Source organism: Penicillium subrubescens, assembly GCF_028828155.1.
Source record: "Penicillium subrubescens strain IBT 31985 chromosome Unknown utg000010l_segment0_segment0, whole genome shotgun sequence".
NCBI classification, from domain to species: Eukaryota; Fungi; Ascomycota; class Eurotiomycetes; order Eurotiales; family Aspergillaceae; genus Penicillium; species Penicillium subrubescens.
In genome coordinates, this window is record NW_026643160.1 from 1,948,816 (window position 1) to 1,970,209 (window position 21,394).

The window sequence follows — 21,394 nt, forward strand, 5'->3', positions numbered from 1 at the left end:
TTACCCTGAAGTGCCGTACGAACTAATGAACATGCCCGAGCAACGCCAATCGCAGTAGGCGAAGTATGCCGCTAAAGCAGCTAAGGGTTTAGCGGCGGGCAGGACAAAGAAGTGCGGTTAGGCCTAACTACTCAGCCCCTCAGACCCTTGTCACCCTTCGGAAAATGAGCTGAGAGAATCAACAGCCGCATGAGGGGATGAAGCGCGCTCTGTGTTGTACCCTCGGCCTATTTTTAAATCCGCGCGGTAGACGGGGGAGCATGGCGAGTTTCACACCTTGTCAAAGCCAGTCAATGGCGACTGGCAGCTTCACCTACTCCTTCGAGCTTCTCCCCAACGATCTCCCCGTCTCTCATCGCCCCCACCATGGCCGAGTCGCGGGAGTCAAAACACTCGCTTTTGCCCTCGGAGGAAGACTTGGTCACTGCGAAACCACAGCGCTCGTGGAACCCACTCGGCGGTCGCGCCTCTATCAGCAGCGAGTACGCCTATCTTCCGCCACCCTCCACACATGAAAGCTTCTCGGAGGAAGTGTTTCGTGAGGTGGGATTGGGTATCACGGACCCCTCCGGCGACACGCTGCCTACCCAAAGCAGACGCGATTCAGTCTCGAGTGCTGAGAGCGAGACTACTACAACCACTCCAGGTTTCTTGAAAACGCCTCAAGGAACCCCAGCTATCTTACATTCACACCATGAACCGGGAAATTGCCCGACTCGAGCGACGGTCCTTCAAAGCCGATTCTCGTGGGTCCCGGTGACTATCTTCGTTCTGGCTTTCTACGCGACTGTTTTCTCTGGCATATACCTCGCCATCGCGATTCGGAAGCCGAGGTGGAACAATGTCAGCAGTGATGGATCCCTGGCCCCTTCGACGGCTAATTTGCTGTGCGCGTTCTTTGCCAAAACGATTGAACTGGCCTATGTTACGATATGTGTCGCATTCTTAGGCCAGGTTTTGAGCCGGCGGGCCTTGATGAAGGATTCGCGGGGAATCAGCATATCGGACATGAACATGAGAGCATGGATCATGCAGCCCGGATCAATGATCGTGCATTGGGAGGCCCTTCGGTACTCGGCTTTGACTTTCTTGGGCGCTATCGCGTTGGTTGCAACCTTTGTGGCAATGCTCTACACAACGGCAGCTGAAGCTTTGGGTAAGTCTGTGAGCAGAAATAAAAAGATTCTGCAGTTCTGACCTTTACCCCATAGTATCACCAAAACTCTCGATGGGCCCGAAAGTGAACACCATTCTTTCGGGTAAGGTGTACACCAGCTTTGGCAACGTTGAATATCTTTCGTTGAACTGCAAAAGCCCAATACCACAATCAATGGACCCCTGGGCCCGCAACGAGACCTGCCTGCAAATGGTTCACGTCGGTCAAGCATACCACAACTATGAGCAGTGGATCACTGCATGGACAAATTTCATAGGCAGTGGGAACGACACGTCGAATCGTCTGGACTCCCGGCCAAAGCCAACCGGCTCGATGTGGGACAATACCACCATTACAGGCAGCTGGATTGAAACGATGAACCTGACCGACCTTTCTCAGAAGCATGGCCGTATGGTCAACAATATCACAATGGCAATGCCACATGGCGGAATACCTATTGCGGCTATGGATGAGAATAATGATATCCGCCAACCACAGGATGCTTCGGGCGAGGGGAAATACAGTCTGGAGGCCTCAGTGCCATCACCCGCGGTCAACGTTCTCTGTGTAGGCATGAATAAATCCGAGCTCTCACCCTTGATCTACTCTACATGGCCAAATGTGCAATTCAATGCCACAACATGGAGTGCTACACCACCAGACGACATTCCTCGAACCCCATCCTGGCTCAACCGCACCGTCGTCGATGACATCTTCGGATTTGGCGAGAAATATGGCCAGCGGCCTCCCATCTTCGGCACGTATCCGGGATCCAACAATACAATCTTGAACACGACCGGTCTCTGGCCAGCGAATTCACTTTACCTGCTCGGCAAACCAAGCGTGTCGCATCCTGAATATGTACTCTGTGCCATTCGTGCCAAACAGACTGGAGTATGCTCAACACGCTATGTTGCAGCGTCCAGCGGAGCATTCCTCAACTCTAATTGTGAGAATAGCACGAATCTTCTTCAGTACAGCCGCAAGCAAAAAGACTTCGTTGAAGGTGTCTGGCAAGCGGACTGGAAGAATGTTGCCAGCGAATGGGCAAACTCGCTCAGTCTAGGCTCGGGCATTACCAACGCGCAAGCTAGCAACGAGCGTCTACTCATGCAAATGATGCCCGCATACGACTCGCAAACCAAAACGTATTCTCTGAATCCATCCCTTCCTTCCATCGGTGAAGCTCTGGCCGTAATGGCCGGCAGCACCCTCGTCCTTTCCTCCCAAAACGCTCCCTTCATCCACGACTTCAATTACACTGTTCCCGATGACATTCTCCCCGAACCGGTCTATCAATACTTCCCAGCCTCTCTGCAAGAAGTAGGATACGCTTCAGGCGGTACCGAGCGCTGGCAGGGGGTGTTCTACGTGATTCTCGTCTTCGCCTTCCTGACCTCTTTCATTTGTCTGGGTTTCGTCATCTTCGAAGCGCGCGGCCATCAAATCACAGACTTCACCGAGCCGCAGAACCTGTTCGTGATCGCTGTGAATAGCCCTCAGTCTTCGCAGTTGCAAGGGGCGTGTGGAGGTGGTCCTGTCGGCCGACAAATGAAGGAGAGATGGTATATTGGTATGGACGAGGCTGATGCGCACTATTACATTCGAGCCAAAAAGGATGGACAGACCCCGTACACGGAGGCTCGATCTACGGCGTATCAAGGGCCTGAACAGATGGAGGTTGAGGATGGGAGTGGGAGTATGAAGGCAATTAGTCCGGCGATTGATGAATTTCGTCGGGTCTCGAAGCGATCTTCTTTTTTGGCGAAACTCTACTAATGTGTAACTAATATCTATGTTTGATGGAACATGCCACTTTTTCATTCTAAATGACATCCATGACTGTATTCATTTCTTAGTTAGTTGACGTCAGCCTGGGCCCCCCAGTGCCTTAATAAGCGCTCACCGTGATCCTTCTCTGCATATTCCAAGCACTCGTTGGTAATGTAGCCCATAGATTACTTTGAATCCTGGCTCCCCTAATCATACATCTTGAGGATATTCGTTGTGGCTAACCACCTTATGACAGTCACGTGCAATACTCCATATTTCCGGGGTTCCCCGACCGTTCGGAGTACATTTCACGGTCTCACCACTCCATGGCAATTTGCCGGCGCCTATGACAAGTAAACCCAATGACTCGAAAAGGGCGCGAGCTGGAGCCTGTGCGGCTTGTCGGTGAGTCAAGCTTCTTCAAAGGATCAATCATGTATTATCGTACTGATATATTACCAGCACCCGCAAAAGGCGTTGCATTCCATCTTCCACATCGGACGGATGTCGGCTGTGTCAAGCACTGTCAATCCCATGCACGCTAAGGCGAGGCCCTAGCCGGCGGGTAAACATGACCACGCCCAATCCAGAAGAAGCAACACAGAATGTTCGACGCGCCGAAGAGAATGTACTCGGTGCTTTTGGCGCGCAGGAAGTTCTGCTCGAACTTGTTCCCCTATATTTCCAATATGTGCATAACATTGCCCACACTATTTTTCATGAGCCGAGTTTTCTGCATCGCCTTCATGAAGGCAAGGCATCTATGACACATGTCTATGCGATGTGTGCGCTTGCTGCTCGGTTAGTTTCTTTTATTTTATTCTGGGCCAATAGCTCTAATGACGTGCTGGCAGATATTCCGAGAATCGGGTATTCAACAACATTGCCCGATGCGCTCGTGGGAAGATATATGCGACAGAAGCAATCCGCCGATGCCACCAGCACATGGTCGCCAGGGGCCTAGAAACTGTGCAAGGCTTTCTTTTAATCGGGTTTTATTTTGGCGGCGAAGGTGATATTCGAGGAAAGCATGTATACGTAGGCCTGGCTCGCCTACATGCCGAACTCTTGTCTCCTGCGGATACTGCGACGGTGGTTCTTCGAGAGGAACGTCGCCGGACATGGCTCACAATTTACATTGCCGTACATTGGTCTGCGTCCGATATGGCAGTAGAACCTGTCTCTCCCTTTCATGACATGGCGCCTCTCCCAGAGATAGATGACGCCGATTTTCAGACGCTCGGTCCTGAGCAGCTCGTCGAGTCGAGGACTTCGCCTTCTTCAAGATGCGATATGTGGGCCCAGATGGGTCGGACGCTGAATATATATACGAGGATCAATGTCTTACTGCGGCGTCTAAGTCAGAACGCAATCTCCTTCGAAGAATTTTGCAAGGAAGCTGCTGTGCTGGAGCATGGTCTTGACCAGTGGGCGAAAAATCTCCCGCCTAATTTGACATATTCGTACGACAACTTCATGCTCATGATCGACAAAAAAGTTGGCAAAACATTTTTGTCCATGCATATCGGGTATTATCATTTCCGACAGATGCTCCTGTTCCCATTCCTGGACACACGACTTGCACGGTGGACTACTCGGGACCGAGCGGCCAAGTGCAAGGAGAGCGCTACTATTGTTTCGGATATTCTACAGTATTCCCAAACAACACCGCAGTGTAAGATGGAATACTTCATTTATGGGCATATTGCGGTCGTCAGCTCTAGTGTCCACCTGGATACACTCCTCTGCAGCGATGATCAATCAGATCTGAGTTCGGCACGACAGCGTCTTGTTTTTAACTTTCAGTTTCTCATGGGTCTGAAGTCTTACTGGTCGGTGGTTGAACATTATGTAAGTTTTCATTTGCTTTTCGCATAGATAAGCTCAAACTTTCCTTCGTTGCTAATATCGCTAACTCTGTAGGTGACTCATTTACGATCCTTCCAGAATTATTGTAGGGACTCCATGTCCGATGCCTTCGTCCTGGACAATTGGATGGCCCGATTCCTCACCGAGCATTCCTCGGCGCTCTCGGAGAGGCGCGATAACAGCGCTCATCCACCCGCCGCCCGTGTTGATGAACCATCTTCATACCAATCTGGACTCAACGACGGAGTGCCATCTGGGAGTAGCTCTGATTCCCAGATGGAAATTGCTGGCAAATCTGGGGTTATCGGGACCAAGCCTACCCTGGATCCAGCAGTGGAGTTTAATGACCTGTCTCAACTTCTAGATGGTCGAGGCATGAGCGGTGAGGCAATCGTGAATAGCGCTCTGAATTGGCTTTTAGAAGATGATCTGAGATTGGAGCAATTGCCATGATCAGAGAGATATCACCCAAAAGCTGCGCTCTATTTACATGCATTCCGTGTCTCCAAGAGCGTTAATTCAGCGGCTTGATGCAACCCCGGCAGGTGGACTGGATTCAGATATCACGCCGGGGCATCCTTTATTGATTGGCGCTGGTCATGCTGCCTATCTCACACCCATTGGTCAAGTGTCAAGCCATCAGTCTTTGGTGAGACGGAGGGACTCTGGGTGGTTTTGAGTGAAAGGCTCTCGGTTTCGCTCAGCCGGAGAACTTCCACCGCCACTAGTTTCAATAACGCGACAAGCTCAATTGTACAACGTCCTCGTGATAAGATCAGGAGCTTCAAACTATTTTCAGCCTAGCTGGTGGGTTCTCGACCCACTTATCTATCCGTTCAACCCCGGGCCCCGTTCTATCGTGGTGCAGGGCCGACCATGTGATATACATATCGTTCAATCAGACATCTCGTGCTATCTATTGGACAATGGTTCTCATCATTTTCGCCGATCAGACTCTTTTCACGCAGTTAGTTAGCTCGAGCATATATCCAACTTGCTCAACGTCATAGTGACAACTGTAAAGGCCATTCTATTGAACCTGGGCTTAACGCCTCTCAATTACAAAATCCGGGGTGAATGATGGTGGGGATCGAGACCAGATATCGGACTTGATAACCGACTCCACCGTCGGTTCTGGGGTCGGCTCGGTTTTGTATGACCTATTTGCCCAGCACCTCTCAGGGATTCAGGTTCGAAAAGCCCAAATTCAAGAATCGTCTGGAACGGTTCAGACATATCAGTGTTCTAGACTGAACGTGGATTGCTGTGGAACCTACCATTGGCTGGTCAGCTTGCCACAAACGCGGTCGGGCTGAAGGCTGGTTTGTTTAGCTATTTACGGAATAGTGAGGTCGATAAGCTTGAAGCCATCCGGACCCGACGGGGACGCCCAGCCGATCAGGTGACCGGTCCCCAGGTATACTTCCTGTTTCAGTTGGCCACCTGCTTGCAGTTGTGTAGTTGTGCTTCCCAAAATATCGTGGGCTAACGGGCATGAAGGTTTACGTCCCGTTGACATCGTTCGGACGTGGTTTGGGTCCGCCGTGAACCGTGGTCAGCTGTGGCGTTGGGGTGATCGCGATAGCTTCATAAAAAAGCTGCCTTCGCCAGCTTTGTAGTCGGTATCGGTCTCAGACAACGATCAAAGAATTCTAGCTTTTTAGAGACTTTCTAAGCATTCTCATCTCTTCTTAATAACCCCCGGTTATCAAGATATCTTTGTATTCACAATGTCTTTCCTGAGGAATTTCTTCGGCACTACCACCACGGCCCCTGAGGTCCAGAAGGAACAGAAGACGCCTGTTCGCGCCCTTCCTGCTTCTTGGTATACCTCCCAGGACATGTACGAGCTTGAGCGACGATCTATCTTCTCTCGCAAATGGCTCCTCACTACACACAAGCACCGCGTCCCCAACGCCGGCGACTGGGTCGAGTACGATGCTGCTGGCTTCAAGTTCATCGTCTCCCAGGATGAGCAGGGAAACATCAAGGCTTACCTTCATGACAACAACCTTTCTCCCGTTCATGTGCACATCGACCGCAATGGCTTCATCTGGGTCAACCTTGACTCCAACGAGACCCCCGAGGTCGCCTGGACCGACGACTTTGATGGCGTCGATGAACAGCCCCGTTTCGACTACTACAATTTCGATGAATACGTCTTCGACCACACTTGGGATATGGAGGGTGACTTCAACTGGAAGATTCTGGCCGATAACTACAACGAGTGCTACCACTGCCTAGTCGCACACCCCGATATCCCGACCATCGCCGACCTGAATTCCTACTACGTCAAGACCAAGGATGGCCACATCCAGCACTACGGCGCCCAGCGCCAGGACCAGATCGACAACGGTTTCCGGATAGCCACTACCTACTTCTGGCCCAACGCTTCCTGTAACGTCTCGTGAGTATTCCCACACATTTATCCACTCTGATCAAGAATAATCAGCTAACCCACACCTCCAGTCCCAACTTCTTCTTCATGCAGCGCTTCACCCCTGTCAGCCCAACCAAGTCCGTCATGCGCTACGAAGTCTACCGCCACAAGGACGCCACCGACGAGGCCTTCACCCTCATCAGCGACATGTACAAGCGCATCATGTCCGAGGACAAGTACCTCTGCATCCACACACAGAAGAACCTCAACGCCGGCGTCTTCGTCAACGGTCTCCTCCACCCAGACATGGAGCAGGGCCCACTGCACTTCCAAAGCACCGTCCGCGAGGTCGTTACCCAGCACTTCAACAAGGAGCAAGCCGCCGGCCATGAAATCTGGCCCGCCAAGCCACCAGTTTCCGTTGATGCTGCGGCTGTCGATGAGACTGATATCACGTTCCGGACGGGGATGGACACCTATGCGGATGCGGATAATTTGCAAGAGTCGTTGGCGAGTAACCTTGCCCCCGCGATTGCTGTTTAGAATATTGGATGGAACTTGGGAGGATATAATGCCCTTGAGATTGGGTATAATGTGCTGATGCACTGGATTTTGGTTAATTAGCGTTGGATTATTTTTGTTAGACCTCACAGGTAGAGATTGACAAGACATTTTTTGGCTTTGGCTTTTGATTTTTCGCTTCTTTGCCTTTTCCTTGGCGATTTATATTTACTTAATAGCTAGATAGATGTTATTATATCGATGCCCTTGACTACCTTGACTTGATTATTTGTGTAAATCCTGTAGCACAATCTTATGTTTTCCAGTTCTGTGGGAGGACTCAGCTGGATACGCTCTGTATCTAGATCAGCCATGCTACCTTACTGTACTGAGTATGTCAGTGTCGGCAGATACTAGAGAGGTTCAAGTAGGAGCAATGTTCAATATACTACCATTGTGATGGAGATTCCTCGGTCGCCCTCGAGAAGACCTCCGTGCAGATTGTTGACCGGATTTCCCTGGTTGTTCTCCTGTTTTCTAGATTGTTCTACTGGATCGGCTCTTCAAAAGGCCCTTTCTTGTTTCTTTTGCTTCTGCGTCATAAAAGATTCCTCCAGAGATCCCTATAGATTCCAAGAATGATCAAGTTCCCTCGCTTTTCTGGCTTCCTGTGCGTAGCAGCGTAGTTTCGCTGTCAGGATCCTAGACATCTCAAGTCATTGCTTACACCATGTAGAAAATACCGATCCAGATATTTCATCTCTATACCACAGTGGACCCTCACCCGCACGCAGCTTAAAGTGGAGACTCGCAAGGTTGATATATCAGCTGCCTGGGCAATCATGATGATCAACGGAACCAGCTTGGAGATGAGATGTATAAAAAAACATTTGGGATATAAGTGTAGAGGGGAATAAACAAAAAAGGAACAAAAAAGAAATCGCCTCAGGCCAGGATTCGAATCTGGACCTCTGTTGGGTTTCAAGGGTCTCCGAGTGAGGGACTCTCGAACGGGGAGTTACACCCAGCGTGCTACCAGCTTACACCACCTGTGGCTGTATTTGATTAATGGAGGTTTTTGACCGGTCATAACCTTGAGATTCATTCCGGAATGTTCCTCTGTGTTCCTCCTTGAACCCACTGCTCTCCATTACAGCTATAAAGGCTTCTCTTCACCACACCCCGGAGGTCCTTGAACGAGTTGTGATATCAGACATGCTGACTGTCAACTCCACAAGCTGTCTATCTGAATCTCCGAAGGAAGAGATAGAACATCTGGGTTAACTACATGACACACGGCGGAACACGACTGTGTCGTGACCATCCTGGAATTTCCCATTTAGGAAGGCAAGCTGTTTTCCCACCGCCAGCGCAACTTTCCACCCCCAATATTTTCTTTCTCTTCTTCCACTCTGCCTCTTCATTATCTCATCCTCATCTCACTGTCAACACGATGGCTTCCTCAAATGTTACTACCACGCCCTCCCTTGCTGGATCAACCTCCCCCGGATCTCTTGTCCATGACATACCCAGTTTGACCGCAAGACTCCAGACTGTTGCTTCAGCCCAGCCCCAGGCCTACATATGGAAAGTATCACTCCTTGTGCGCTGAGCTGATGACGTTACCAATGCCGAAGATGATATCTCGGGTTCAAACTGGATGCGCTATATTACTTGGATCAACCATAACCGAGAAATGCTTCACACCGTTCAGCCCTCGGAACCCATCCTAGCTTACACAGCAGTGAAGGCTATGCTAGAGCTTGAAATCCGAAATGAAATTTTGTAGCAATTATCTACACAGATGCAGCAAGGAACCATCAACGTTAGTGACACAGGGGGATCGTGGCTGCATTACTTCTTTTCGCCGCAGACGCCGTCCAATTCTCTCGCAGCTTCGCGGAATTGCGAAGGCCAATGGAATTTTCTGAATTTATCAAATATTTGCTTGGACGTGAGATGTCTGAAAAATTGCTATTTGCGCGGAGCGCTTCCTACCATCTCTAAGCATCTGGGCAAAAGTCCTCATTCTTCACACACATGCGGTTAGGTTTTTCTAAATCTGGCATCTATGAGAATTCGGCATCTAAAGCCGTCACTCGCTACACTACTGGCATCCCCAGGCCCATACGACCTCGACTTTCCGACCTTTGGTAGTGTGGGAATCCAGGAAATGAAGACCTTCAAGAACATTGGCATTTACAAGGGTATCTACAAGTGCAATACACAGTATTGTTGAAAACAAGAGGATCCGATCGTATATATTCCGGGAATACCGCTAAGCCGAACGACTCATGAGAGTCAGTAAATATTTATCATGGTAGTACGCGTACGGCAAGTCAAAAGCCAAGCACAGCTATACACACACCATTATCACTATACATACTGCCCCTACCCACTCCCAAAAGCCGGAAAATACTGCCTAACAACCCGATCCAACTGTTTAATAACAACCGGTTTAACAAAATACTCATCAGCCCCCGCCTCTTCCGCAGCATTTCTATCCGCCGAACTATCCTGGCCTGTCATAACGAACAAGAAGGCATTTCGCCAATTGTTAGATTTCTCAAGGGCCCGGATTTGTTGTGTGGCCTCGATGCCGCCGCATACGGGCATTTGGAGGTCCATGAAGATTAGTTGGATGGAGGAATCTGTGATTTCGTCTGAGGCTGAGTTTGAGTTTGAGGATGAGGTTGATTGTTTTTGATGTTTAGTAAAGATTTCAACAGCTTGGCGGCCGTTCATAGCGGAGAGATAGGGTAGACCTCGTTTCGTGCAGTATGTTTCCATCACGCGCAGATTGACAGCGTTATCGTCTACTATCAATGTCATTGGTCGTGGGGAGGTCCGGAGCGGTGGGTGTAATGTGCTGGGTATTTGTATCTCGACAGGAACCGATATGTCTGCTTGTGTTAGTGAATTTGTGGTGTTCGTGCTGATATGATTCGTGATGATAGTTGATGAAACTGGTGCGGCGCTTTCGTCTGTAATTGGGTTTTTTTGTATCGTTATTGGCGTGACGATGGGTTTTTCGAGTGCATTTGGTTCGTGTAAAGGTGGTTTGGAGGTACTCTTGAGGAAGTCGTGTACTTTTTTGAGAGCGGAGTGGAATGTTGACGTTAAGAATGGACCGTTGATGTACAGGATGTTATCCTCGGTTTGTTGGAGGAAGTGTTTCTCTTCTGATATTGGGACGAGGCAGATGGCGACTTGGTCGGACGGAATTTGTGAGAGGGATTCACGGTGCTCTTCCATGTCGTGTCCAGCTTCCAGAATGACCAGGCTGTTCTCTATTGTTCCCGAGCGAGTAAAGCCGTTGCGAATTAGGAACGATGCAAGATAGTCACTCAGTGAGGAAGAACCAGACACGGCTGGGAACTTGAAGAGCCGCGAGGGAAGGCTATCGAACTTCACAGCTAGAGACTGCGGCGGTTGCGACGAGAAATCACACTCGACTTCACGGAATATAGCTCTAAAATGTGAACCGCGACCGATCTCCGAAGAAACCAATTCAACGGAGCCGTGGATAAGTGACGCAAATTTCGAAGCAAGCGTAAGTCCCAATCCAGCACCCGCCGAATGCGGATCAACCTTCTCATACGCCTCAAAGATGCGCTGTTGATCATTGACATGAATACCACGACCCGTATCTTCAACATCAACAATCAGTTGCTTGCGATCTGCTTGAATCGACGCGGTAACAGACACATTTCCCTGCGGGGTATGCTGAATCGAGTTAATCACCAATGGAAGCAGTGTATCCCGAAGGACACCAATATCAATGCAAATCTTCTCGCAAACAGGTGCCGAGTCTTGCGTAAAGAAAATCGAACATTTATACCGCGTATCACCCATTGTCACCTTGGCAATCTCATTTCCAATTTCCGTCTCCAGTTCGTCGAGGGTATGCGTAGCGTAATGCCGTTCTGCCATGGCAATATCAGACCATTTGTTAAGGGCAATCAGGTTATTGATGATAGACGTGAGATCACGACCTGCCATCTTGATAATATTGAGGTACGTGAAAGGCTCTCGCGAATTAATCTCCGAGTCAGCTGCTGATTTTTCAATGACAGTCGTAGGCAGGGTTCCTTCGCTCAAGGTCCGTGATTTGAGTTCTTCAGCTAGAAGTTCCACGGAACCCAGGATGCCGTGGATTGGAGTTCGTAGTGATGCGAGAATGCGCGGAGGAATTTCTCTTTGGCTATCATTGCTTCTGCGAGAAGACTTTGGCGCCACATTTGGGAGATGAGGTCTGCGCAGGCTTGAATGAACCATGCATCTGCGTCGTCGAAGACGAGGTGGAAGTCTTTTGTTGCAACTATCAGTAGAGATGATCCTGATATACTTTCGCATGGCGAAGCGACGATGCGCACTGGTTTATTCGTCGGTGTGGGGAGGTGATTCGAATTCGTAATAAAGTCATCGAGGTATTGCACGTCTTCCCAGAGACCATCTCTAAGCTCAGAGACCGGAATCGGATCGCATCCCTCAAACTCGACATGCGTTGCTCTAGATGGTTGTAGACGAATTATCGCATCGGGGTAGATAGTCTTCAAAATCTCGAGAACTGGCTCCATAGCCACGGCCTGATTAGTCTCCTTCTGCGCTTTAGCAAGAAGCTCAGACATCCGATGTCTTTCTCGCTGCCGCCTCGCTCTCGTACATTGCACGAGATCCGAAACAACCCAATCAGCCAGACGAACAAGCGCCTGATGCTGTGCTTTCGTCAATGGTTCCTCGCTCTTACTCGAAGCCACACAAAGTGATCCAAGACCAACAGTGTGCCCGGACTCTGTTTTCAAGCGAAGCGGTACCCCAGCATACGCATAGAGCCCACCACTCTCGAGATAGGGGCATTGTTGAAACCTCCAGTCTTCCATAAGACTTGGCAAGAGAAACACATCCTAGACGCAGGATCATCAGCAAAATGGATATATCCCAGCACAGGAACTACCTATACTTACACCTGGAGGTTGAGTAACCGTATGCGCACAAAGCGTCTCCCCCCTTGGCAAAATCCCCAACTCAAGTCCAACAGTAGCCAACCTCACATAAACATCCACATCCAAAATGCCAATAACCGCAAACTCCCAACCCGTCGATTCCTGCGCCAACTGTGCTTTCTCCTGCAACCCAGCCAAAAACTCGTCTTCTAGCAGCACATCACGAGTATAATACCAAAGCACCGAAAGCCTCAGCCTCTCATGCTCCGCCAAAAAAGCGCGTACATATCTTTCCGCAAAATCAGGCGGCTTCTCCGGAACCACAGAGGGTTCATTAGCCTCTGTGTTAGGGTAAAATGTTGATTTGACGCTCGACGACCAGGCCTGGATCGGTCGATCGACATTGTCCCGATCTAAGATCGGGCCAACGGTCTGTGGGCGTGAAAGTGGTGGCGGTGCAACATGTTTTGATCGCAGGATTGTCCCGTCTGCCTTTGGGAAGAAGGATATCTTGGGATCAAGGATACTGCATGCCATTTTCTGCTATGTGAAGGCGCGTAGCCTCTTATTCCTCCTGAGCAAACAGAATCTCACCTTGTCTGTCTGGCTCAGTAACCGGTTTTTGGACATTTCTCATAACACGTGACATAGTCATGATTCTGGGGTTCAGAACGATGCCAAGGTGGATGACGGGTAGAAAGGCCGGTCTAGACCGTAGTCATTGTTCCTTATTTCTACAATTTTACCCAATTCGCCTCCAGCATCCATAAACTAAGAAGTAACACTGATTTAAGGTCGGAGATCAGGGCAACCAGGCACCCATGAAATTGGAGTATGTACAAAAGCACTCGCAAGTCACAGACAAGAGTCCAATAGAAATAGTGACGAAACAGGACGGCTTCAAAGCCAAACTAAGCACAGCGCAAGCGCGTAGCAAGACAAGACAAGACGGTATTCCAAAATGAGGCAACGCTAGGGAATGAGAATGACTTGCACTCGAACAGAACAGGACAAGGAAAAAGATTGACAGACAGACGCGGGGTGAGATAGATATTGGTCCGATAGATGCGAGGATGAGAAAGCGATATGCAGAGGAGATGCAACGCCCGAAGCCACGCAACTTTTACAGACACCGGTAGCCGGGACGCCATGCAAGGAATGAAAAATAGATGGTAGAGAGAGTAGAACAGATCAAGGAGGGTGAGGGGATGAGTGACAAGGTAGGGAATGGTGTAGAGAGTGAGATGTGTGCCAATGCAATGCAATGCAAGATAGCCAGGCCTAGCGTTACCGCTCGGCTTGAAGATTCAACCAGCTCATATCCGAGTTGACGTTAGTGCTGCGGCCCGGCATCGGCAATTCATCGATATCATCGGCTATCGCAACGCTCGAGCGGCGGCCTTTCGAGTGTCGAGGGAACTGCGGGTTCGAACTGGGCAAGTCGCGCGAGCTACTGTTGTAGAAACTATAGTTGCTGCTAGCCGGGCGGCCAAGCCAGCTGGTATGCGCGCCAGTCCAGTTCGTATCATGTGGGTCATCGTCACTGGTCACGCTGATCGAGTCGGCGCTGGAGATCCGCGCGCTCTGCCCTTCTGGAATGGCGAGACTGCGACTCGAAGATGCGTGCTCTGTTGTAGGGCTGCCGCTGTAGACACGGCCCAGGGGCTTGGGCTGATCCAGGAAGCCGAGGTTCAGCGGTGTCAGGTTTGACATGGGCCAGGCGCTGCCGCGGTAGTCGGACTTCGTGTAAATCGAGCTGGTGGTGGAGCGGTCCGCAGGCATTCCGCCGAGATTCGTGGTGTTATTGTCCTGGAAGTACTTGCCCCAGCCTTCATCGGTGGTGCGATCACCAGGCTTATGTCCCAGCTCCGAGGGGGTGGTGCTGTCGCGGTACGCGCTTTCAGAGTACATGCTTGATGGCGCGAGACCGCTGGACGGAATCGGTGAGAGCGGGCTGCTCTTGCGAGGTGTGGCAGAAAGGCCATAGCCAGAGTTTGAAGGAGGCATGAGAGACTTCTCTCCTGCATACTTGCCTGAGATAATTGCGAGGGAATCGGCTGACATCGAGGCAACAGGAACAGGACTCTTTGCCATGGGGTACGCACCACCAGCCAGGGGTTCTATACCCTGGTCCTGGAAGCTGAGTCGGTCCTTGTCAATACCACGGGACTGGCCGTTTCGCTCTCTCTTTGTTCTTTCGCGTTTCAGCAGCCAGAGAAGCAGAAGTAGGATGATACCAACACCGCACACGGCACCAAGGACAGCACCAATGATCACTTTAACGTCCGTGCCAGAACCACCAGCGGCAGCGGCAGCGGCAGTGGTAGTCGAGCTAGGGGTAGCGCTGGTTGATGTCGAAGGAGTTGGTGTCGCCGTAGGGGTCATGGTGGTCGATGTGGTGGTATTCGTAGTCAGAACGTGCTGTACACTCTTGCCATAAAACAATTCCGTCGAATTCACCCAGCTATTGGATGTCTGGTTGAAAATGGCGAGCGAGTCATTGCTCTTGCCACTGGAAAGAACAACCAGGCCATTGCTTCCCTGGGCCAGGCCATAATCTGACCACTTGTAGCTGGGGGCAAGGGTGTCATTGTAAGTTGGATAACTCCCCGTGCTCCGCTTCTTCGACGAAGACCCGACCGCCACAGCAGGGCTTTCGGGCGTTCCATCAGAGGTGATGAGCTCGAGATTGGTCACAGAGTTGGGAGAGGCATTCATGTCGAAATATTGCAGCACCTTGCTATCTCTGGACCCAGACAGGAGAGAGAGCGGAGTGGAAGTTGAAATGGCGGACGGGAGGCTGACAGGCGAGCTTTCCCATCCTGTTGCGAGATTGTACGTCCAGACAGCTTTGTTGCCGCCACTGCCATCATTACCACTAAACATGCCAACGTGAGTCGAGTTCCAGTGGAGAATTTGGGGATTATTTAGCGATGGAGCTCCCTGGTTGTTCACCGAAGTCGAGACATAGGGAGATACAGTCGAGATGAGATAGGTTTGGGAAGAGAGCGCGGTGCTGGTGCTCGCGCCTGTGGTGCCAGCGTAAATAATGATCGAAGAATTCGACGCGACAAAACCAGCACCATGGCCCGTCAGGTCGGTCATCAAGGTTGTTCCAGATCCCAGAGTTTCCCATTTTGAATCCTTGAAAGAAAACCGCTGGAGGCCGGTATATGGGCTGGTTGAGTTGGTGGTGGTCCCGCCAACCACATACAGGGCTTCGTCTTCGTTCTGGCTGCCCTCTATCCCGCCTTTCAGACATACCGGGTTGGAGACGGATACGCCGGAGGGCAACGGATTCCATGTACCATTGACCTTTAGGTCAATCGATACAAAGCCAGTGGGCGTGTAGACGTAAAGTGTGTTACCCGAAATCACCGAGCAATGCCCCTCTAGGTTGATTAGAGGTTGGGGGACGGTCATGACGAAGTTGTGAGGAAAATGAACGAAAATGGTGATACCAGACCAACAAGAGAAGGCGGATGGCCAGCCGGCAGGGAAGAGGAAGGGTATTCCTAAATCAAACCAAGAACCACTGGGTAGAGAATGGAGGGTGTCTACCAGAGCACTATCTCATTTCGGCTGGGGAAAAATCGTTGGAAGATGCCGGCATCCGGAGTGGAACGGTGAGTGTTGGTCGCAATTCCAATGAGGCTGATAATGCAGTTGACGTATGGTATGTTGGTTAAAGATCCGATAGATGTCACTCCTTTGTGCAAGAATGTGGTTTGTGGGGTTAAAGTCAAATATCGGGGCTGTCGCGAGTCATCCAGCTCGGGAATGTCGGGGGAGGCTTGGAGTGGGTTGGGTTGTTGGCTTCGGGATGATGTCGACTGATGGGAATCGAAAGTCACAGAAATGAATCGGACAAGCGATTTCGATAGTCGAGGGGGAGAATGATTGGAGATCAGCTGTTGCAAGCACAGTAAAGTGAGTGGTAGCGAACGAGGTAGGCGATAGGTCGCGGCGAACAGGAAGCTGTGTCGGACGAGGATGAGTATTGGACAGCATCACAGAAAATCAGAGACAACTGGAGAGACTGACCGAATGAACGAGTGCACAGCACAGATTTGAAAACAATGACAACAACAAGGCCAGCAGGATCGAGAGGGGGGGGGGGGGGGGGGAGGGAAGGGCAGCAGGAAGAGAGGGAGAAGCGTAGCAGGAGACCAGGTAAGACACCCGTTGAGCCCCCTAACAGGCTAACAGGCGGGAGGTTCACCAAGTCACTTTACACTGTACAGTACTGGAGTACACCTACTGTACTAACAGTACTCCGTACTGTCGTCCCCCCTGAACCCGCCCATTTCGTCATGGGCTCAGTTCCTTTTTGAATGGATCGACCATGATTCATGGTGAATAATAATGGATTTGTGTTGATATGATTGTTTGTTTATTCTATACTATCCAAGTACTTCTATAAGATAGAAGAATTACTATCTAATTAATCTCTATAGCTATGGTAAATTCTTAATCTCTTATACTCGGTATAGTGTATACCTCGTATACTATTACTCGTATGTTTGATTTCCTGTTCCTGTTCCTGACTCGAACCCCCCTGTCTTCTTGCCCCCTTGTCTAGTGGGGCGCAGGAACCAACCCATCGAACCAACAGCAGCCCAACTGCCTCATGCTCCCCTCTTTTTTTTTCTTCTTCTTTTCTGGACTGAAATGATAACGTAGTTCCCGGCTTACCTGATAACCCGGTTAACCCGATAACCCCAAAACACCATACTAAATGCAATTTTTTAGGTCATAGCATATCAACAACTAGAAGCATTTCTTTCTTTGATTTTTAGTGTCATATAAATTCTGAGCACTAAAAACGGTGTAGCATGACTCAAATATTTTGAAAAGGGTTAATTACCTATATTACCAAAATTACACTCCGGTCCAGTGATGTAGATATATATATTAATATTATACCACTTGGAAAAATTTCTCGACCTAATAAATATACTTAGCATGGTATATCAAACACTACGGTATCCCTAAGATGACATTCTTGGCCTTTGGGGTTGAAATATGAAATTATGAAAAATCCCATTTAGTATGGTGTTTTGGGGTTATCGGGTTAACCGGGTTATCAGGTAAGCCGGGAACTACGTTATCCAAATGCAAGGTTTACCCTCCTCCCTCCTTACGGAATACATACACAGAAGACACATCAATCACAATCCATTGAATAATGTCAACAAACCCTTCTTTCCCCCCTTTTCCCAGTTCTCTCCCAGCCTCTGCGCTCCCTCGCGATCCACGGTTGGTCGCGGTGGAGAGCCAGAAACCTTGGAAAGTGGGAAACAAATCCATCACACTTGGCCTGTGCGCCGATCGCCCGACGAAAAGGGAAACGGAGAAATTCCATTCGATACGCTGAAGAAATTGACATGATGATATTGTAGGCAGCGTCTAAATACGGTCCTATCGCGTGCGAGATACGTCCATTGCTGAATCTCATACGAGAGCTATATAGTCACTTGATGGGATATAGTCAACTAGGTAAACGATTATCATCTTCTATGTTATCCCGGCACTTCCTAGGCCCATAGAATTTTCATGGAAGTCAAGCCCCCGTGTTTCGCCCCATCCTCAAAAGGGTTTCGTTGCCTCCACTTGGTCCCGGTTCGGGCGTTTGGGGATGGATCATGGGGGCTACGCGACGTAGAAGGTGGAGATCAAAGGTCTCGGTACAGTAGTCCATATTCCTTCCTTCTAGGGTATATTAATACATATTAATACTGTAGGATAACGGATGGTCATCTATCACGATCGAGTCGAGTCAGTACTATTCTGCAAATAGTGTTGACGCATGGTACTCGTAGTTTGACTGGGTTGCGGGGATAGACATCATACTATCCCTGCAGTACTACTGTATCTCTCATAGGACAGATTAAATTGCCCCGGTGGAGACTACTATCTCAGAGGGGACCAAGCAACCTCAGAAATGGTCATCGAGAACAGCCATCATCCTACGAAGGGTATTCATGGGGTAAGCAGAGAGTAATCCAGGGAAATACTCGTTCATCCAAAGCAGTGGTAACACGGGAGAACCCGTCGAATTTTGAAGCACTGCCAAGCAGTCGGAAATTACTTTGGTATAACACACGGAGGACAAACCCAGAACCAAACGAGTACAGTAGTAGTATTCTGGCCCAGATCCAAATCCAACCATCCATATCGAAACACAAACACACCCATTCCCTCCTCCACCCTTCAACCCTGCGTCTGCTTCCACTGGTGGGCCCGTTGGAGCAGCCGAGACAGGTTCGCGGCGGATTTGTCGTCGGCCGGGAACACGTAGTCCATGTATTCCTCGTACCGGTCGTCCTCCAACTTGCGACGCTTCTTGACCCGCCGCGGCATCTGTTTTTCGATCTTGTCGATGTCTTCGGGTGAGCCGTGCGTGTGCTCGAAGGACCGCCAGGCATTGAGAAGTTCCACTCGCTGTTGTTAAAAGTTAGCTTGAGTCCAGACGAATCATAGCATGTATGACTGAAATAGAGTAGCAATGCACATACCTCTTCCTTGAGCTCCTTGTCCTTGAACACCTTGTGCGCCCGCTCGAACACTGCCCGTGCCCGACGCTTGGCTTCGTCGCTGACCGGCCGGGTTTCTTCGTCTTCTTCCTCCTCTTCCTCGTCTTCGGGGATGTTGATCTCGAATCTGGCATAGTTGGTCCACACCTTGACATGGTCGGTCTTGGCGAGGAGGCGTTCGTATAGCGCGCGCACACGTTCATACTCGCCTTCGTATTCCTCGAATTCAATGTAGGACTTCCACACAAGCTCAGGCATGTCAAGCGTCGGCTGTTCGACACCGAGTTCGAAGAGCCCCCGCGCCCGCTCCAAATCATCCAGCCCGCGTTCAAGTTCTGCATACTGAATCCAGGCCTGGCTGTTGGAGGAATTCCACTCGATCTGCTTCTCGTACAGGGTCCGGCACCGCACGAACTCGAACAATTGTCGCTCGAGGTCGATGTAGCCGCGGAAGAGCTTATCCTTTGGACACATACCGATCGCTTGGCCCAGCGTCTTGCGCGCAGCCTGAAGCTCCATTTGCCGAATCTCAAACTGGGCCTTCATGAGCCACACCTTGGCAAAGGTGAACTTCTTATGAGGGATCAGCTTGATGCATTCTTGGTAGATCTGCCGTGCGCGGTCCATGTCCTTGGCCTCCATCTCTTCCCAAATGGCGTAGAAAATCCAAAGATAAATGTATCGGCGCCAGTGGCGCTTTTCTTGTGATGGTGGAATCTGAGCAATGGCTCGCTCGTAAATGTCACGTACGCGCTCTGGGTCGCCGGCCGTTTCTTCAAGTCGTGCAAAGTCGAACCAGATATCGTAATTGCGGGGGTTCTCCTTGAGCTGCTCTTCATAATGAACACGGCGCTTGGACAGAATGACATCCTCCACACCTTCCCGATCACCGAATTGCTTTTCAAAGGTGGTATAGGCCTTGTGTAGGGTCATCGACTTGGACCGTGGGAGACGATCTAGGGCGTATTTGTAGATTGCCCGCGCACGCTCATATTCCTTCAACTTGGCCTCGAACTTGGCATAAGCCACGAAGAGCTTCTCATCCATGAAATCCTCTCCCAGTGTCTCAATGGCCAACCCATAGACTTCGCGGACCAGATCGCTTGTGCCAGACTCCTCCTCAAACCGAGCCCACTTGATCCAATTCTTCGGCTCGGGATGAACAATAGTAAAGCGCTGGAAGATCGCGCGCGCTCGCTCAAACTCATTGTATCGCTTCTCCAGCTTGATATATGCACTCCACGCACCCTCTTCGGGCTCCCATGACATCCACCGCTCAAAGACCTGTCGGGTACCGGGGATGTTGCCCAAAGTCTCCTCCATGTACACATACTTATACCAAAGCTTGTCCACGCGGGGTAGGATCGTCACGGCACGGTCGAGGAGGTTGCGGGCATGATTGATGTTGCGGGTCTTCATCTCGGCTTCGATATAGCGAATCCATAGCACGACGGAGGTCGAGTCCACGTCCAGTGCGCGCTCGAAGATCGAACGCGCCCGACGGAATTCCTTTTGTTCCAATTCCCAGGCGGCATAGCGCATCCAGTTGTTCATGTTAATGCGGTTACGCCGCACATAGTCCTCGAATTCCTTGCGCTTTCGGCCTTGGAACTCGTGCAATTCCTCGAGATCTGCGAAGCGCTGGGTCGGCGCCTGAAGACCGGGCTCCTGGCGATCAACAGCCTCACGCAGCAGCTGCTCTGCAGAGATTTGAATGGGCGCCGGGGCCTTGTTTTTGACCCGAGGAGGGCCTCTTGATGCCTCCATGGTGAAGGTTGTTGTTGGAGTGTCTCGACTTGAAAGATTGCGTAGAAAGGTGCCGCAGTTTGGAGATCGTGTTGGAGAGGTTTAGCTGGGATTTGCTTCCGAACTGAGTCGTGAGGTGGGACAGTGAGAGTCAAGAAAAGAATCTTGAGGGCACAATGTCACGGTAAGCTCCTAATGATAGAGAACTCACAATGGCCCCTCTCAACCCGAACTGAGTGATATCGATGCTGCGGCGGCGATTGTCCCAAGAGTCGCCGATGAAATCGCCGGGCCTGCGCTTGTGGTCCAACTCGCCACCCGCAAACTTTCAAGCTCTCCCATGACTAAGCGCAGCTGTTCTGCCGCAGTTTCACGGTCGTTGCTCCGATTATTATCCCAACTTGCGTCTGGCTCGGGTGGCGTCTTGGGTACACTTCACTATCTTGTGAACGCAGCATTTACTTCATAATCAAACGCTACCGCCATC

The 21,394-nt window shown here is 50.4% G+C and overlaps 8 protein-coding genes across 8 annotated transcripts; 4 read left to right on the forward strand and 4 right to left on the reverse strand.

The window, feature by feature from the left end:
• Window positions 1-366: 366 nt before the first annotated feature.
• On the forward strand, window positions 367-2,935 carry N7473_011869 (uncharacterized protein; the record flags this gene model as incomplete). The annotated part of the gene is made up of 2 exons (XM_057157808.1): window positions 367-1,156; window positions 1,212-2,935. The coding sequence occupies 2 exons, from the start codon at window positions 367-369 to the stop codon at window positions 2,933-2,935; spliced, it is 2,514 nt and encodes an 837-aa protein (XP_057003658.1).
• Window positions 2,936-3,500: 565 nt separating this feature from the next.
• N7473_011870 (putative C6 transcription factor) lies at window positions 3,501-5,251 on the forward strand (the record flags this gene model as incomplete). The annotated part of the gene is made up of 3 exons (XM_057157809.1): window positions 3,501-3,730; window positions 3,784-4,780; window positions 4,853-5,251. The coding sequence occupies 3 exons, from the start codon at window positions 3,501-3,503 to the stop codon at window positions 5,249-5,251; spliced, it is 1,626 nt and encodes a 541-aa protein (XP_057003659.1).
• Window positions 5,252-6,528: 1,277 nt separating this feature from the next.
• On the forward strand, window positions 6,529-7,721 carry N7473_011871 (aromatic ring-hydroxylating oxygenase subunit alpha; the record flags this gene model as incomplete). Its single annotated transcript, XM_057157810.1, has 2 exons — window positions 6,529-7,205; window positions 7,268-7,721. 2 exons carry the CDS (start codon window positions 6,529-6,531, stop codon window positions 7,719-7,721), a joined length of 1,131 nt encoding a protein of 376 aa, XP_057003660.1.
• A 2,349-nt stretch (window positions 7,722-10,070) lies between these two features.
• On the reverse strand, window positions 10,071-11,681 carry N7473_011872 (ATP-binding response regulator; the record flags this gene model as incomplete). The annotated part of the gene is made up of 1 exon (XM_057157811.1): window positions 10,071-11,681. One exon carries the CDS (start codon window positions 11,679-11,681, stop codon window positions 10,071-10,073), a length of 1,611 nt encoding a protein of 536 aa, XP_057003661.1.
• Window positions 11,682-11,803: 122 nt separating this feature from the next.
• Window positions 11,804-13,162, reverse strand: N7473_011873 (GAF domain-containing protein; the record flags this gene model as incomplete). Its single annotated transcript, XM_057157812.1, has 2 exons — window positions 11,804-12,586; window positions 12,647-13,162. 2 exons carry the CDS (start codon window positions 13,160-13,162, stop codon window positions 11,804-11,806), a joined length of 1,299 nt encoding a protein of 432 aa, XP_057003662.1.
• Window positions 13,163-13,912: 750 nt separating this feature from the next.
• N7473_011874 (uncharacterized protein) lies at window positions 13,913-16,048 on the reverse strand (the record flags this gene model as incomplete). Its single annotated transcript, XM_057157813.1, has 1 exon — window positions 13,913-16,048. The coding sequence occupies one exon, from the start codon at window positions 16,046-16,048 to the stop codon at window positions 13,913-13,915; it is 2,136 nt and encodes a 711-aa protein (XP_057003663.1).
• A 2,790-nt stretch (window positions 16,049-18,838) lies between these two features.
• Window positions 18,839-20,928, reverse strand: clf1 (putative cell cycle control protein (Cwf4); the record flags this gene model as incomplete). The annotated part of the gene is made up of 2 exons (XM_057157814.1): window positions 18,839-19,069; window positions 19,144-20,928. 2 exons carry the CDS (start codon window positions 20,926-20,928, stop codon window positions 18,839-18,841), a joined length of 2,016 nt encoding a protein of 671 aa, XP_057003664.1.
• A 155-nt stretch (window positions 20,929-21,083) lies between these two features.
• On the forward strand, window positions 21,084-21,376 carry N7473_011876 (uncharacterized protein; the record flags this gene model as incomplete). Its single annotated transcript, XM_057157815.1, has 2 exons — window positions 21,084-21,091; window positions 21,112-21,376. 2 exons carry the CDS (start codon window positions 21,084-21,086, stop codon window positions 21,374-21,376), a joined length of 273 nt encoding a protein of 90 aa, XP_057003665.1.
• Window positions 21,377-21,394: the final 18 nt, after the last annotated feature.